The following is a 17,371-nucleotide window of genomic DNA, read 5'->3' as shown; positions in this document are numbered from 1 at the left end:
GAGTATCGAAAGACAGAGATGCCTTTATAGCAGGTAATCCCTGCATAACAGTCTATTATTATTTCACTACATAATAATTCTTATGTTATTATTAGTCCATGGACCAAACATTACATGGAAACAATACATGAGACAATATCAATATTTCCATCAAGTATTAAACCTAATTCTCAAAATTAACGAAAAAACTTGCTTATATAACTTTTTGTTTCATCCTTTTCAAAAAAACTTAGTTGTATAATTAGAACCAAAAAAACAAAAAAGAAAGACACTAGCTAGCAACTATTCAATGATTTTAGTGGTCATGTGAAACTTGACTAATAAAATGTACTGAGCGGCAAGAAACTCGACTCTTTTGTATTAACAAAGTTACTAACTCGTAACTTGAAAGTTCTGAATGCCATGTTCAAGTAGGCATATAACAAAATAAGATTGATTAGGTAATACGACAGACCAAAATTAAATTTAAAGCAATGTTCCGTGTGGAAAAAAGTTGTTGTCGTGTTAGTGGCAGTTATGACATACACTACAGCATCATATATCAATATAAAATAGAGTTTGAATTTTTCAGCTACTTGATTATATTAATAAATCAACTAGAAATAGAACATCGGTTTTTCAAATTGCATTACTGTGTTGCACGCCCGTGCAAAACTAGCAAATACAAAAGGCAGAAACAACCTATGTTAACCCTTTCCAATTAGAAGGAATACCTATCTCAATCTTTTATTTCTGTGTAACTCCATTCTAAGGCAACAATCCTTCCTTCAAGCACTTAATGCACTAGATACACAATACCAACCAAGTATGAGATGCCTATTATTTTCTTTTCTTTTGATAGGTAAATTATGAAAGTCCATCATTCACAGTCCCAAACGTTGTTGGCTCTAGGAAGTAGACCATACAAATTCACTGCTGCTAGGATGCTTCACATGGCTTATCTGGAAGCTAATAACTTAGGAATGTAAAGTCCATAAACAAGATTTACCTACGCTTCTGTAAAAGATTGCTTGAAAGAAACTGTCTTCTAGAATATTTCAAAACATTAAGCATGATCTCTACACATACTCAATTAGTATGGACCAGCATAAGTTGATCAAATTAATATTTTATCATATTGCTGGCCCTATTAATCAGGGTCATCTCAAGCGTTATTTAAGTTTCAATTTATTTTATTTTATTTTACTTTATCTTTTGACAAGTTAAAATGCTGCTTATCATTTCAAGTTACCATTTTCTAAAAAAAAAAAATGCTGCTTATCGTTCCTGCTATGTATTGCTACTTCCAGGAACTCCCTAAGATAACAGTTAGTCAAATATTCGAATGTATGAAACTCTATTAGATAATGGACATACCTGGGAATATCATAAGGAACTGATAGCACGCAAGCTGCCAAAGCAAGGATCTGCCCATGAAGGGATGCTACAGAGAGTCCAGAATGCATGCTTCTGCAATTGCAAATACGAAACTTCAGGTAAGGACATATATCAGTCATCAGGAATACTAGAAGCACGCAACCCACAGAATACATAAGCATTGGATAAAAGCCCATCCCAGGTGAATGGTGTTAGAATATAAAGATAGGCAAGACCTCTCTAGGATGATCATCAGTAATGACCTAACAAACGATAAAAGCAGAGCAATAACCAGCCAGAATTGAGTAAAACAAAAACAATAAAAGAACCTCTGTTTTCTCTTCTTCTGAACAATACTTGCTTCTGTATAAGCTCTATGACGAAAATCCTGGGCTAAATCTTCATCCCCACCCTTCATTAGGCCAGCCAAAACTGCTGCTGCATGCTCTCTTACCTGACCAAAGTGTTCAGAAGGATCAAAGTGAATTTTAAATCACCATATTCTCTATATTTAGGTAATCAGGGAAAACTAAAGTTATTTATATAATAAAAAAGTTAAAACATGACTACTTGAAATGCACCTGTCTTGTTTCTTAGGAAATACCAATGAATGCATTGAACACTTACGAACATGTTAAGATTTCATCTTGAAAACAAAGAAGCGTGTAATGCAGGTCCAACTTCTAAACACAGAAAGAATGTCTTAAATACTTGTTTTTTATTTGATGTGGGATGTGACATCACATTCCCTCCTGGTTGAAGTCCTGATGTTCTAATTAGACACAAGCGTGGACCACCAGGCTGTTCTAGAGGTGGTGGCTCCCACCACGTATACGATGTAACACTTGATCTGGTATGGCAGTTAGTTCCCACACCTCTGGCTGGTTTCCTTAAGCTTGATCCATTTTGTAGTGCATCGGGTCAAACCTCTAGGACAAACAACTAATCAAGCTTATCCTTGTTCACCCTGCTAGGTGTCATTATTATTTGACTCTTCAGTTAAAACGCAAGTTCTTAGTAGTGGGTGTATGAAGCCTTATATATTACTTAAACAAGTTTAACCTATCCTATGTTGGAACGGCGGGGGGGGGGGGTGGGCGCAATGTTATCAAAGGCGAGCTGAAGCAAGGCTCAAAACTTGTTGAGCGCTTCGCCTCGCTTTATGTGCGCTTCAGTGTCATCATCAAGGCTCTAAGACATACTTTTCCGAGCCTCTCTTGGAGAGGTGACACTAGAGGATTGATATTTCACTTTATCGTAATATTTTTACAATTTCTTTGTCCATATATTTGTTATTCATGCTTATTATTATCAATCTTGGACTAAACATATACATATTTGTATTTTTGCACCATTGCACTTTTTTCCATTAAAGCCCACGCTTTATTTGCGCTTGCGCTTAAAGCCCCAGCTGACCTTAGACCTTTTTTGCGCTTTTCGCTTTTGATAACACTGGGTGGGCGCAATAATCAATTGAAATTCAAGCTACACAAACATGAGCTTTCAGACACCAAGTAACTTTATAGGATAATGATCTCACTTGATCCGAACATGAAGGGTTGAAAAAGGACCATAACCAAACACACTATTTATTACCTATATCATCATTACGTACATAATTGCGCCCCTTGATGACACAGTATCCTGTCTCATCATCAGGCAACTGGAGCTGTACCAGCAATATTTTCAGAAGCTCATGGTACCATTTTAAGGACATGACAAGACTTACAGGCTACATCAATAGAAGAGGGACGGCCATATGAAAACTGGATGTATTTGGAAATACCATATAGAATTGGACAAGACATAGGATAAGCAGGGGCGGTCTTTGAAAAAAGGTTGTCTTTTGGTGCATAAAACATATGATAGGATAGACAGAGGAAATTGTACTCTATCCTAGCCTTTCCTATTCTATGTAAACAAACATAACCCAGTAAGTTTACGAAATTAAAAAAGCAAAAAATGCAATTTTCTACACCAACCATTGGACAAAACAAGCAAAAGAGCATCAGAGAGATCTACTTAGTTTCTCCAAGACTAGACATCATAAGATAATGCACAGCATTTTAATTATTTACATAGTTGATAACACAAATATATCAGCAAAAATTTATGTAAACTTGCCTCAACTTGATTATCTGTGAGTAGCTTCTCAACAGTTTGCCAAATTTGTTGTTTGTCCACCTTAGAGAGGACGAAAGTGTGCCTGTATGGTGCAACAATATAGCAGTTCAATTCTCCAGGATATTACAAGTTCATTTTTGCCTTACTTAGCTATTCTAAACCACCGTGACAAGACAATGAGTTATACCCGAAGACTGAGTTTGAAATAAAAATAATAATGATTCAATTTAAAGTTATGATAAGGATACTCTTCTCTTTCAAAAGTACCTCATTTTCTCTTCAAGAACCAAAATAAGGAATTTTACCCTCAAAAGAGAAGAAAAGGAGCAAGAAGATCAAAATGGAAAGATCATACCTATACATGAAACTCCGCAAATAGGTCAGTGTCGCAGATCTTGTGCGCCAATTGGCATCATTGGCTATAGAAAGAATGGTGAGTACAACTTTCCTTAAATGGGACTCTGAAAACACTCTCCACTTAAGCAATTCAAAAGCTGCTTTGGCCAGTGTCGACAAATCCTTATTTGATGTCTCCTACAAGAATTCAACAGTATCAAAAGAGGAATGCACTTCCTATTATAAACACCTCCAATGAGAATATATTAATTTATATGATGTATCAATTCTTCACGTGTAACGGCTGCAAAAATGTCAAGAATTTGACTTTTCAGTATGCGTTTGAACAACACTGCATTTCAACTAGGATCTACTTCATATGTAGCTTCCATTTCAACTAGGATCTACTTCATATGTAGCTATAAATCAAAGACTAGAAACTGAACGAAAGAATTAAGGGAACACACATGCAGATTTGACATGGTCTGGGATGACGTATACAGCGGAAATATCACCAAAACATAAAGGACGCAGAGACTCGCAATTCTCCTACTTTGTAAAGGATACAAGTTCAATGGCCATGGCTCGTGTACCAAGCATAAAAACTATGGAAAACTGGCTATGGAGATCCTTTGCAATCAGAATTTAATCCAGAAGGTGCTCTTATCTTCAGCCTATTAATTTGGCTCACAGAAGGTCCTCTTTCTTTCAACTATGGAAACAACTAAACCCAATCATTTATTTCCAATAAGCCATTCACCTTGTGAGGAGGTTGGTGGAGCAGTATAGGGATAAGAAGACTGACTTGCACATGGTGTTTGTTGACCTTGAGAAGGCTTACGACAAAGTCCCAAGAGAGGTGCTGTGGAGATGTCTGGAAGCTAGAGGTGTTCCTGTAGCATACATTAGAGCGATTAAGGACATGTATGATGGAGCCAAGACCCGGGTGAGGACGGTTGGAGGTGACTCGGAACACTTTCCAGTCACGATGGGCCTACACCAGGGCTCCGCGCTTAGCCCGTTTCTGTTTGTTGTGGCAATGGACGCTCTGACAAGCCACATTCAAGGAGAGGTACCGTGGTGCATGTTGTTTGCAGATGACATTGTGCTTATTGACGAGTCGCGGAGCGGTGTTAACGCGAGACTGAAGGTTTGGCGACAGACTCTGGAGTCGAAGGGTTTCAAGTTGAGCGGGTATAAGACACAGTGCTTAGAGTGCAAGTTCAGTGATGGGAGGCAGGTAAAGGATGAGGACGTGCAGCTGGATACTCAGGTCATCCCGAAGAAAGAAAGTTTCAAGTACCTGGGGTCGATCATCCAAGGGACAGGCGAGATTGACGATGATGTAACACGTCGTATTGGAGCGGGATGGATGAAATGGAAGCTCGCGTCGGGGGTGTTGTGCGATAAGAAGGTGCGCTATTCTAAAAGGAAAGTTCTACAAAGCGGTGGTTAGGCAGAGCTATGTTGTATGGGACGGAATGGCGGTTAAGAAAGCTCATGTCCGAGAAGATGAAGGTGGCGAGAGACGGATCTTTGAGATGGATGTGCGGGCATACCAGGAGAGAGAGGATTCGGAATGAAGTGATTCGGGATAAGGTGGGTGTGGCCCCTGTGGTGGATAAGATGCGGAAAGGGAGGTTGAGGTGGTTCGGCCATGTGCAGCGGAGATGCGCCAGTGAGGAGGTATGAGAGAATGGCACTGGTGGTCCTGAAGAGAGGGAGGGGTAGGCCAAAGAAGGCCTGGGGAGAGGTGATTCGGCAGGACATGGCGCTACTTCAGCTTACCGAGGACATGACTGGTGATAGGAGGGGATGGAGGTCAAGCATCAGGGTGGAGGGCTAGTGGGGGGGGGGGGCGCGAGGTTTCCTTTCTCGTATTAGGAGTATTTTTACCCTGCTTCTATGTGTTCGGTCTTGTCTCTCTTTGCTGTTTATCATGACTTCCTTGCTCTTGCTATTTCTCATTTTCGCATTGTTTTGTTTTGATTTGCTTGTCCGTATCCTTTTCCCTTGTTTTTCTTGTTTTCTTTGGAGCCGAGGGTCTTTCGGAAACAGCCTCCCTACCTTCCAAGGTGGGGGTAAGGTCTGAGCACACTTTACCCTCCCCAGACCCCCACATTGTGGGATTCAACTGGGTATGTTGTTGTTGTAATATCCTGCCTTCATAGCTATTTCCATCCTCGTCACCTAAGCAAGGCGTACTCCAGTTCCAACAATATACATATGTAGTTGGTAAAAGAAAAGAACAACCAGTCAAATATGAAGAACTGCAAGAAATAGCAGTTCCCGAAGACGAGAAAAAATAAGAAAATTCAAAGCCTAACCTTTTGACCACGAGATAAACAAGATGCTTCTCATCAGTTTTATGATTTATCAACCAAAAAAAAAAAATGAAAGTTAATTGTTTAAGAGATCTAAGTCAATGGTTTTGATGGAAAAAACGTTTCTTTTTTGAAAGAGAAATCAATTCCAAGTTTTACCATTTTCATCAGTAAATCGGAGGGGAAGCGTGCACATATCAAGTTCTTCAAACGGCAATTTCATCCATTCAAAATGTCAAAAACAACTAAAAACGACAAGCAACAGGAATGGAGCGAGGTTGCAACTTTCTTACCTGTAGAGATACTACAGGATACAAAAGACCAACAACAACATCCAGCAGAACCGAGGATCTTCCAGACTTTAGAGATGAGATCATGAAATGAAACAGCTGCACATCACCAAAAACAAGCTAATTAATAAAAGGTATTAGGAACAAAAAGTCCACTAGATGATTTTGGCTGACTGTACCGTCTCCATCCATTTAACATCATCATGAGACTGTTCGCTTGATGCTCCACTGTCAGAAACTCTGTCCGTTTGCACATCCAGAGTGTCAGACTGGCTAAAACTTTGGATCTTCACCACAAGCTCAGATGCGCGTTCTACTAGATACTGATCCCAATTCCCTGCTTCAACTTTCCTGTGCACATCACTTGTCCCAACTTCATGTGGATGAACTTGATTATAGGACACCTGAAGGCGAATGTTTGAGCATAAAACAGAGAGGGTGACACCAATGGATTCTCTAACCTGTTCCAGAAATCATTTCATTAGCTGTGACTGTAGTGACAACAAATTATACAGAAGACTTTGAATGGGGTTGATGAAACAGTGAGGGATTCAAAACTGAAGCCATTAATAGGAAGTCAGCATTTGAAAAGAATAACAACCCTCCCCCCCCCAACCCCACAAGACAAATCTCATAATTTTTAATCCTTTTTTGTTACCAATTTCCAGCCTCAAACATAGATTAATTTTGTTAGAAACTAGACGAGAAGAACTATAATTTACAATGTTCTTATTTACAAATGACGATATTATACATTCAAAAAATGTAGTCAAAGATCTTCTTCTATTTTTTTTTTTTTGGGTGAACAGTAGCCAAAAAAATCACTTTTTTGGACTCACAAAGTCAACAACTTTGGATACAAGGAATATAATGAAACTATGAAAGTCGAGGCCAGTTCTAAGATGTAGCCTCAATGTATGTACATCTTGGAAAGAAGAATGGTCAAAGAGAGTGTACATGGGGTCATAATGCCTTTGAGATGCAAAGGGATGAAGTGCAAAAACAATGGGATTAAGGTCTGGTGTGGAACCATAACCATGAGAAGTGTTAAAAGGCTATTGAAAATATAGTTTACAAAATCTAAGAAGGGACCTAACAATGATGCTCAGAGTTGAGCCTATTAATCTGGAAAAGTTGAGACTAACAAGCTTGTCTTTCCGGAGAACAATTGAGAAGAACCAGATGAACTTGTAAAACTAAAACTGGTAGAGCAGATACTCCTTATGCTTCCTTTGGCAATTAAATCAAATACCAAAATGGCTCATGTAGCCAAGCAAGCCTTAACACAACCAGAAAAATAACACAAGAAAAGAGAAAACAATAGATTGTGATCCCAAGCCTTAAATCGAAATGTTGAATACTCACTTGTGCAGATGAATGGCTCATACTGCTAAGCAATTCTTCAAGAAGCTTATAGTGAAGGGCTAGTTCAGTAACTGGCATTTTTGGTGGAGAAACTTCAATTAGTGCGGCTGAAAGGAACATGTATCGCTTGGCAACTACACTAGTACTAACTGTTTCAGGCAAGGGGTTCATTAAACAGTCCATGACCTTTTGTCTCAAAAGTGGAACTTTTGTTCCATGTTTTCCTTTTCCTGTAACTGCATAACGAATACAAGCTGCCCACTCAGGTATGGACTCAACTGTTGGTGCTTGAATAATACTCTGAAGATGGGCCATCAACCAGCTATCCCATGCTTCTGAAACACCATAAACATCAGAATGTAGCAGACCTGCTACTGCCTCAGCAGCAACACACTGCTTTGTCCTCTCCTTGGCATTTATGTAGTCCCCTAATGCATCTTTTAGTTCCAGTATAACAGGAGCACCACATTCTTGGATTAGACGTTTAAAAATTCGGGCAAAGCTCGAGTAAAAGGTATCATTTCCAAACAAAGATATCCAACTGGGAGTACGGGGCCATGATGAAGAAAATTCAAAATAAAAACGAGTGATTGATTTATCGGCCACACTCTGAAATGAAGAGGTTCCATGATTTCCTTTAGAAGAAGCACCATCTGTATCAATTATATGAACATGCGAAAGACTATTCAGGGTTTCGTTGAAAAAACCCTCTTCCTGGAATATATTACTTAAAGCTTCTTCAAGGGAAGACTTGGATTTATCCTGCCGGTTAGTAGAGCAAATGGGCCGGTCCTCAGAGAGCTTGTAAGGTGATTCTTTCAGCAAAGTATTTAGAGCTGAGATAGCCAAAATTCTTGTCTGTGGCAGTTGGCTTTTTAAACTCTGTAAGAAGTGACCTGATAAGATTAATCATAAGATGAGAAATTTAAACATGAAACATAATGCTGCTTACTTTAGATCACAAAGAATCACAGTTATACTTATAAAGGTAAATTGAGGTTTTCTTTAACATTGTTTTTAATAGGTGAAAGAAAATATCTCTTCGAGATAGCAATCATTTCGAGTGCTTGTTATTCAATTTAAATTACATCAGGGAACAAGAATACCAGAAGGAGAAGAATACTGATCAACAAAAAAATAAAAAAGAAGAACACTAGAAGGAGTGTCTATTTCTTGCCTATTGAGGGAACAAGAATACAAGCAGAAATGTCCATTTAACGAATGCGCTGAATCAAAAACAAAGAAGACCAAAGGACAAACTTAACTAACCAGCAGTTTCACTCAGAATTTTGGAGGACAAGTTAGGGTCATTCCTGGAAGCCATAGCCAACAGCAGCAGTACACGGTTAGCCATCAGATTGTACCTGAAAGAAATGGAGGAATAACAATATCTTTTATATAAGTATAGACGGAAAAATGGGCGCTGATTGACAACAGGAAGACAAAACCAGTCCTGCGGCTAATCTATCGTCTGCATATCTATAATTAGAGATGGCGGTCGAGGCAGGTCATGCGAGAGAATTTCTTTTTAAGAAAATTGTGGGCAGAGCTGGTTGTGGCATTGTGGGCAAATGCTGAAGTAGGGATTCTACGTCTCTGAACACCTAGTCATCTCTCATGACAACAGCGACCAAAGTCATCGCTGGCAGTACCACCCACTGCCTGTAATTAGCCTCCACAGTCCGCGGTTACCCACAACTCTTTATTTCCCCAAAATCAGTATACAATGGCACCCAAGATAGAGAAAACAAGAAGCTAATATGAAGCTTAGAGTTCTTCAGATATTAAGAAGACGGCATAAAGTTTAGACGCAACGTCTTTTACGGATCACAATGAAAAATTAGTGGTTTCTAATGTTTTATTGGCTTTGATATCTATTTTCATTTCCTTCATCTTTTGACAATCTTGAAGCACTCTGTTGATATTTTTTTAATGTTCACAATAGTTATGCTTGAGGGGAAGATCAACGAACAGAAAAATGTTGCGGCATGCAGGCAGTGTCCGGTGGGGTTTTTTCAGGGAGAAAAGAACTTGTGCGGTGAAGAGGGCAGTGTAGTGAGGAGCGGAAGTCAAAACCTGCCACACCCTGCCCTATAGAAAGATCTTGCACAGTGAAGTGAGTTTTGTGACGCAGCACTGTTGCAATGGAAGTTAAAACCTGCCACACCCAGCCCTATTCTCATTCCTAGGTGTAATGGTCCAATCGAGACACATAAACTTAGAGGAACTGATGCTAAGTGGTGGTGAGTATATTAGATAAAGCTTTCTTACCTCCAGTGCAAGTTGGAGCTCTCAAAACTCTTCGAACCTATCTCAGAAACCAACACTGCGAAATCTGTTCCTTCTGAATTGCCTGATGCCTTAAACATGTTTCTGGATACTCCAGAAAAATGAATGTTGTACTTAATGAAAAGCTGTCAGATATCCAATAAATAAATAAATATTCTTTTGTCGACATAGAGAATAGAAATAAAAAGACTCAACTTTGAACGTATATTCACCTCGTTGATGGCTTTCTGAGCTTTTAGTGTTTCGTGATGAGAGCTTGAGCAATAAAGATTCAGTAACACACAGTCAATACCAACATTGTGCTATAAGGAATCACAAGCTCAGAAGATGCAAGCATAAGAATTTACCTTGACAGAATTCCAAGCAGGAAGGAAGAAAGTGCCTTCAAATCCTTGATTCATGAAGAACAAAAACAGTCAGGTACTCATTTCTTAAAGAATAATGCATGTAATCTGAAGATCAATACCGTTGTTAAACATTTGAGAACAGCTTGTGTTGCAAGGACTGCACAGGAACCTAAGACTGCACATTCTGGTGAGCTAGAATTCTTTAAGTTCTGACTGAGACTGAGCACACATTTTGAGATTGTAGAGGGCCATCTTTTCATCATCTTCAAGAGAGATTTTCCAGCAAGTCTGAGGAAATGGGGAGTAGATAGATGAGATACAAAAAATCTTCCAGAAGATGCAACTTGGTTATGGGACCTAATCACTAGTATCAACATAAAATGGTCTCTCCAATATAAATTAAGAATGACAGGACAATGACCATGAGAGATACGCACACAGTTTGTACTCCTATTGTATTGCTTAAATCACTCAAAAATGATATCATTATTCTACTTCCACGACTATCCCAAAACAAGATAAATAGCATGGACTTACATTAGCTTTATCACTTAAAGAATATATCGGGTACTAAGTGAATGAGAAGGTTTAATTGAAGGCAGGAAATATGTACAATATAGAGTAACTGAAGCTCCTATTAGTTGATGAATAAATATTTTGTAGGTCAAATTCAATAAATTTGTAATACTTTGACATCATTTAAGGCAAAGAGGACATATGGATAGATATCATGAAGAATAAGTCAAGCAAATACCACCTAAACTCCCATTAAACCAGATCAGGTAGGAGATAATCATACATGATCAGAACCTGAACAAAACTGTTAAGTCTTACAGATGCTGCCTTAAGTCGTGTCTTTGAACTTATGATCACACATCTGCAAGTGTCTCATCAAAGACAATCTTCCAAATTCCACAGATTTCTTCAGACAACATGAGTGTAAAATTAGAACTCACCTACGGACTGTTTCATAACTATGCAAAGAGAGATTGAGAAGATCATCCGTCAAATGAATGATATGATCTGAAGGAGATGCATTCGCACTCAACCGGAAGATATGATATGATGATTGTGAGGCTCTCCAAGTACTATGCATGTATGCTTTGTCAATAAGTGCCCACCTAGGCCTGCAAAATTGGCGTTACCTTCAAATCAGAAAACGACATATTCAATATGGTCGTTGGTCCTACGTACAAAAGCATAACTAAATTTACCTTCTTTTCCCTTTCGAATGAGATGATACAATATAATTAACTGGAGGTTCTATTATGGCAGCAGATTCTAGTTTCCAGGAATGCCTGTGATTTGACCACTCATCATATTCTGAACTCCCTGTTGACCATCTCAATAACTTAAGATAGAAGTTATGGAAGACACATAAGAAGAAAATGAAGATTGTACAAAGAATATTCAACTACCGTAGTTCCCCAAGGAATCAATTATACGAATTAGAAGCAGCAATAGAATGCTATCATCTGATTTTTCCTCCAGTAAGTATCTGCCATCATAGTAGTGGTCAAATTCACGACTTGAAACCCAGGGAGAGAAGAAGCAAGAAAAATATGGAAGAGATCAAGATGAATACTGGCAGGTTGCATGAATAATGTCAGCAGCCTTTGATCGTAGTTCCATGGTGCCAACACATGAACCAGTCGCTCCAGCAATTAGGAAAGGAATGTCAGATTGCTCTTCAGCCAACCCGTTCCTACAGGATGGTCTGAAATCAGGTAGACATGACAAAACACCTTGAAGTGACGAATCAATACGTAGAAGGGTCACTTTCAAGTGTTCTTTCTCTATGCCTGCAATCAAAGAGCAAAGGAACAGTAAGTCAATGACTTACAACAAAAGCATACATAAACAGCACATGTTTTAAACTGGAAAAAGAAAAGGTAAACAACCCTTAACTATTCTTTTTTCTTCTTTTTTTATGCATGCATTATATCTTTTTCTAAGCAAGTGATACATGTGTTGGGCTTGAATAGAGTAAAATGGATATAGAGAATTCATCTAACCAACCCCAACTTCATCCTGAAACCAATACCCAACAAGTTTGGATCATCCGGTAATTTATTCAAGGACTCATTCCAAGCTTAATGATCTATGCAAGTATCATTCAGAAAAACACTATGCCTCCACTCAGTAGAGGAATAGAAAATCTCCATAAAGTTGATCATGGCGAGTGGTAAGCTTCATCCGATTGGCAGATTGCAGTTGCAAGAATCAGAATTGTAATAAAAAACCATAGTTACCTGGATCAGAATGGATTTTGGATTTGCATATTTTCAAAAGGTCATCTAAAGCAGAATCAAGATGCAGCTTCAAGAGTTCATTTGCAAAATGGATTTCTTCAGTGCAAGGGACATGCCACTTAGGGGCTAACCAGGGTTTATCTTCAGTAAAATCTTTTGTGCTGATCCATTCCTCCAGTGCAGGGGCAGCAGCATGGTGCAAAACACACCTGGTATCCGGAAGTGGTGCAATCAATAGATACATAAATGAAAAGTCATCTAGTAGAAAACACTTGTCTTGTATATTTTGACCGAAAATAAAATGGAAAAGAAACTGCATGGTGAATGTATAAAATTCTTAACTAGATAAAAGTTTTACGTACTTGTACTGATTGATGGGATAATAAAGAACAAGATTTCCAAGGAGAGATCGAAGGACATGATCACCAGCACCATTAACCTGTCATATAATATTAAACTTATCAGATAAAGTTGAAGGACCAAGAATACTTTGGTTCAAAGCTTCATACGAACAATGGTCCACCTAGACTAACTGGACAATAAATAAACATAATTCTCAGTTTACTACTACCTAAGTGCAACATGTGAAAGGTGTGAACAGGGAGGGAGGGAGAGAGAGAGAAGAAGAAAAGAGCTGCTATGCTTCTGTATTGTGTGCAAAAGCTGACTTTCTCTTGGATCTTTATTCTTGGGATGGAAGGCGTGAAGGCAAGAGGTTATGTAACTTGAATATACCAAAGAGATCTTTACTGACTATGTTTACAAAGGAATGGTAGTATTACTTGTATAGTTTCTTCTCCTTCGACTTCTGTTACATTCTGTTATTTCTTGTACTGCGATTAGTTCATTTGTATATCGACTGTAGTTACTGCCTTTTCATAATGCTATATCATGCTTTTTACCTTATCAGGCTTGCTTTATCATGGATTTTTCACTCTCGTTACTTTCATTCTAATACTGCTTTGATCTGCTTGTCCATATCTAACCTTTTTTGTGAAGTTTTCTCTTGAGCCAAGGGTCTTTCGGAAACAGCCTCTCTATCTTCCAAGGTAAAGGTAAGGTCTGCGTACACTCTATCCTCCCCAAACCCCACATTGTGGGATTTCACTGGGTATGTTGTTGTTGTTGTTGTTTACAAAGGAATGGTCGAATAGGAAAAAAATAACCATCTGCCTCTATCTGCAAGACATTTCATGTTTGCAATGCGCATTTGCTTGATATAGTTTCCAAATATGTAGACCTATACAATGTATCCTCAATAAAGAGAAGATATTGGTAAGCCTTAGGCATTCTTTCGGGTTTTTTTAGCAGCCTTAGGCATATATATCAATCATATGACCTCTTTTCCCTAATTGATTTGATATCATCAAGATTTGGAAAACAATTTGATCACCAGACCACACCGTTGGGCAATAGGTAGTGTTCTCCAGGATCTTTGTATGTACTTTGGGTTTCGGCAGATAGAAGGCAGCTATTCTTAATAGGATCATTTATTTGGAAGATGGAACATGAGGGGTTACTGGAATTATGATTACTTAGGTGACCGGGTTACCGCATGATTACTTATGTTTCAAGTATACAACCTTATAACGCCACTAAGTAAAAACAAATATTCAGTCCACCAGAGCAAGGAAGTTAGAGAAGAATCCACCCAGTGGACTAGGTTGGTGTAGAAGACAATCAAACAGCTCATGACTAGATGAGGGACAAAAGCTAAGAAGTATCGACCACTAAGACGGGATAGTAACCATCCACTGCAGCAAATGAAATGAAATAATTTTTGGTCGGGGGGGGGGTTGTAATTGTTGCCAAAAGTATAGACTTCTAGCTTAATCAAGCACAAAATTGGCTCATGAGGTGAAGTTGTGAGGATTGTTAACAACCTTATATACTTGACCATTATTGCACTCTATGACTAACCGCAAGAACCACATGACCATGGTTGGACTTCTGGAGCACAGACGCAACATAACGTAAGGGTCCAACATTGGGAAACCAAGAACAGAGATGAGTTTAGCTTTGATAGCGTGTTACAAAAGTGGACCTTACGCCTAAATATTTGATTTAATGTCAGTACAATCAAGGGTTTAAAATAACAAAAGAGTAACCAAAAAAGGATATAGAGTTGAAAGAAAACCTTCCAAGATGGTGAATCAAAGGCATCAAAAATAGCTTCCTTGAATTCGTTTTTGTAATGAAGAAGTGATGGACCTCCATAACTAATAGCAATTGATAAAACTTTCAACTGATACTCAATTGCAATTTCAAGAGCAGGAGAGACCGTTGGCTTTGCCTGGAGAATTCAAAAATGAGAAATCAATGCAGACTGTAAGTGGAATCGTGAAGCATGTTACAATAACCATTAGTTAAAGAAGAGAACCTTGCTTGCTTCAGAAGCTTCAAAAGCTCCTCTTCCACCAAATCCTGTAACAGGCGTTCCTTTTAAGGATGATAGAGCAGACTCCAAAAGTGGTTTGATAAGCTGAGAAACTGCCTCATCAGGGTTAGAGTGAACACAGGCACAGCAAAGCAATCCAACCTCAGCAATAGCCCCAGGAAGAATATTTGTTGTGACAAACTTGGAAATTTTTTTAAGAGCCTGCTCAGTAAAATTGAAGTTTACATCAATAGAAATCGTTATTCTCAGAACTATCATAATCATTTCGAAATCCAGAAAAAGATACCTTCTTGTATAGTGATTCTGAAAGCCTCCCAAGCAAGATTTCCAGCATGCAAAAATAAAATGGACCATCTTCTACCAGGAAAGTGCCTGAAGTTGCTGGCGAATGAAGACCTTCATTCCTGGAGCACCAATTATTAGAACAGCCTTGAGCATATAATTGACTTCATTTACTTGCGCTCAAGTTTTGTAACATTAAAAATGGAAAATATAACCAAAAAAGGGAGAAGAATAACTAGTATTACTTACACAACACTGTTAGCTTCCAAATTTTGAAGTAATGAAAATAAGCGGAACAAGAACTCGTCAAGCCATTCTGAAAAGTGAAATCCTGGTATGAGTGAGGACTGGTCCATAGTCTCTTCCAGTATAGCCATCTGCAAGGTATGATAAATAAGCATAATCCTTTTGTGAATCGAGCCATAACTGGAAAGCAACTTTTAATATCAGAACTTAACAAGGAAAACTCTGAAGCATCTTCTTCAAAGGCAAACGATGAAGGTGATACTAAATAAAGAGTTCCCAGGTTTTTCAACAGCAACGAGTTGGTTCCAGCTCCGCTTGACTCAGGGATAGATTTCTCTTCTCTAGCAACCTGTGATGCACTCCCACTGACATGGTGCGAAGGTGGTCCAACTGCGCAAATGGTCGACAAGCCAACACTAGTCGAGACTTCACAATGGACAAAAATCTTCATGGCTAAGGCATACAAGGCTTTTGGGGTTAATGCAATGGGATTCGAACACGAATTACTTGACATGATTCTCAGAATGGAACAGAGGAAGAGAATTCAAATTCAACAGCAAGCCGAAAAACAAAATTCTGGGGCAAAGAGAAAAAACAAAGGAGCAGGTGAATTAAAGAGATTGGAGTGTGGGATTAAATATGACCGGAATAAAACGGAAGGCAGTGGGAGCAGGGGCTGGCAATACAACTCAGCTTCCACATGAAGCTAAAAGCATTGAGCTGGAATGCGCAGGGGATGAATGAGGGTGGGAAAAGAAGCACTATAAAAACTCTCATTCAGAAGTGGAGGGTGGATATATTATGTTTGCAAGAGACCAAAATGCAGGATTGTTCTAATAGTATAATAAAGCAGATATGGGGCAGCAGATGGGCAGAATGGGTGGAGTTAAAAGCAAGCGGTACCAGGGGTGGGATTGTTATGATATGGGATAAGAGAAGATGGAACAAAATAGATTTTCACCAAGGAATCTATTCCATCTCCACTATGCTTGAAAGCACTCAAGAAGAATTTAGATGGTGTTTTACTGGTATATATGGGCCACATACCAATCCGGAAAGGGAAGAGATGTGGAGTGAAATTGCAGGGGTAAGGGGACTGTGGGAGGGACACTGGATCTTGGGAGGTGATCTCAATGTATGCAGATTTGAAAGTGAGAGGCTGAACTGCAATAGAAGGTCAAGGTCCATGTTAGAACTGTCAGAGATGATTCAAGACCTGGATATTATTGATCTTCCTCTCCAAGGTGCCCAATACACCTGGTCAAGAGGGGAGAACAGATTACAAGCTTCCAGGATTGACAGATTCCTAATCTCACAAGAATGGAATGACACATTCGGAGTAGTGAAGCAAATAGCAATGCCTAGGGTGATTTCTGATCACAGGCCAATACTATTGGAGAATGGGGATTGGGATGCAACTCCTTCATACTTCAAATTTGAGAATATGTGGCTGCAAGCTGATGGATTTATTGAAAAAATGAAGAACTGGTGGCAAAGTTATAGCTTCAATAGCAGGGCTGATTTTATACTGATGCAGAAGCTAAAGAGCCTGAAAAAAGATATCACCAACTGGAACAAACTGGAGTTTGGTAAGGTGGAAACTAGAAAGTCCAAAGCTTTGGAAGATTTAACAGCTCTTGAGCAGTCCACAGAAGGAAGGCAAATGAATCTTACAGAGGCTAACCAAATGATTAATTTGAGGATAGAAATCCAACAATTGGCAAAAGCAGAGGAGATTTCATGAAGGCAGAAGTCAAGATGC

General features: G+C 38.9%; 1 protein-coding gene across 1 annotated transcript in view; it reads right to left on the bottom strand.

Annotated features, from left to right (window-relative positions):
• LOC132036836 (proteasome activator subunit 4) overlaps window positions 1-17,371 on the bottom strand; it is a 28,680-nt gene that overhangs the window by 1,337 nt on the left and 9,972 nt on the right. Inside the window, exons 12-33 of the mRNA XM_059427231.1 lie at window positions 15,613-15,740; window positions 15,368-15,485; window positions 15,064-15,282; window positions 14,821-14,976; window positions 13,046-13,122; window positions 12,684-12,892; window positions 12,017-12,233; window positions 11,850-11,929; window positions 11,646-11,763; window positions 11,388-11,558; window positions 10,551-10,719; window positions 10,432-10,475; window positions 10,297-10,339; window positions 10,067-10,209; window positions 9,065-9,159; window positions 7,796-8,691; window positions 6,610-6,891; window positions 6,434-6,529; window positions 3,836-4,014; window positions 3,481-3,562; window positions 1,686-1,810; window positions 1,357-1,449 (exon numbers count right to left, since the gene is read on the bottom strand). Of these exons, the coding sequence (XP_059283214.1) occupies window positions 1,357-1,449; window positions 1,686-1,810; window positions 3,481-3,562; window positions 3,836-4,014; window positions 6,434-6,529; window positions 6,610-6,891; window positions 7,796-8,691; window positions 9,065-9,159; window positions 10,067-10,209; window positions 10,297-10,339; window positions 10,432-10,475; window positions 10,551-10,719; window positions 11,388-11,558; window positions 11,646-11,763; window positions 11,850-11,929; window positions 12,017-12,233; window positions 12,684-12,892; window positions 13,046-13,122; window positions 14,821-14,976; window positions 15,064-15,282; window positions 15,368-15,485; window positions 15,613-15,740 (3,740 nt within the window). The remainder of the gene's footprint in view (window positions 1-1,356; window positions 1,450-1,685; window positions 1,811-3,480; window positions 3,563-3,835; window positions 4,015-6,433; window positions 6,530-6,609; window positions 6,892-7,795; window positions 8,692-9,064; window positions 9,160-10,066; window positions 10,210-10,296; window positions 10,340-10,431; window positions 10,476-10,550; window positions 10,720-11,387; window positions 11,559-11,645; window positions 11,764-11,849; window positions 11,930-12,016; window positions 12,234-12,683; window positions 12,893-13,045; window positions 13,123-14,820; window positions 14,977-15,063; window positions 15,283-15,367; window positions 15,486-15,612; window positions 15,741-17,371) is intronic.

This window comes from Lycium ferocissimum, chromosome 11, assembly GCF_029784015.1.
Source record: "Lycium ferocissimum isolate CSIRO_LF1 chromosome 11, AGI_CSIRO_Lferr_CH_V1, whole genome shotgun sequence".
NCBI classification, from domain to species: domain Eukaryota; kingdom Viridiplantae; phylum Streptophyta; class Magnoliopsida; order Solanales; family Solanaceae; genus Lycium; species Lycium ferocissimum.
This window is presented reverse-complemented; position numbering and strand designations above follow the sequence as displayed.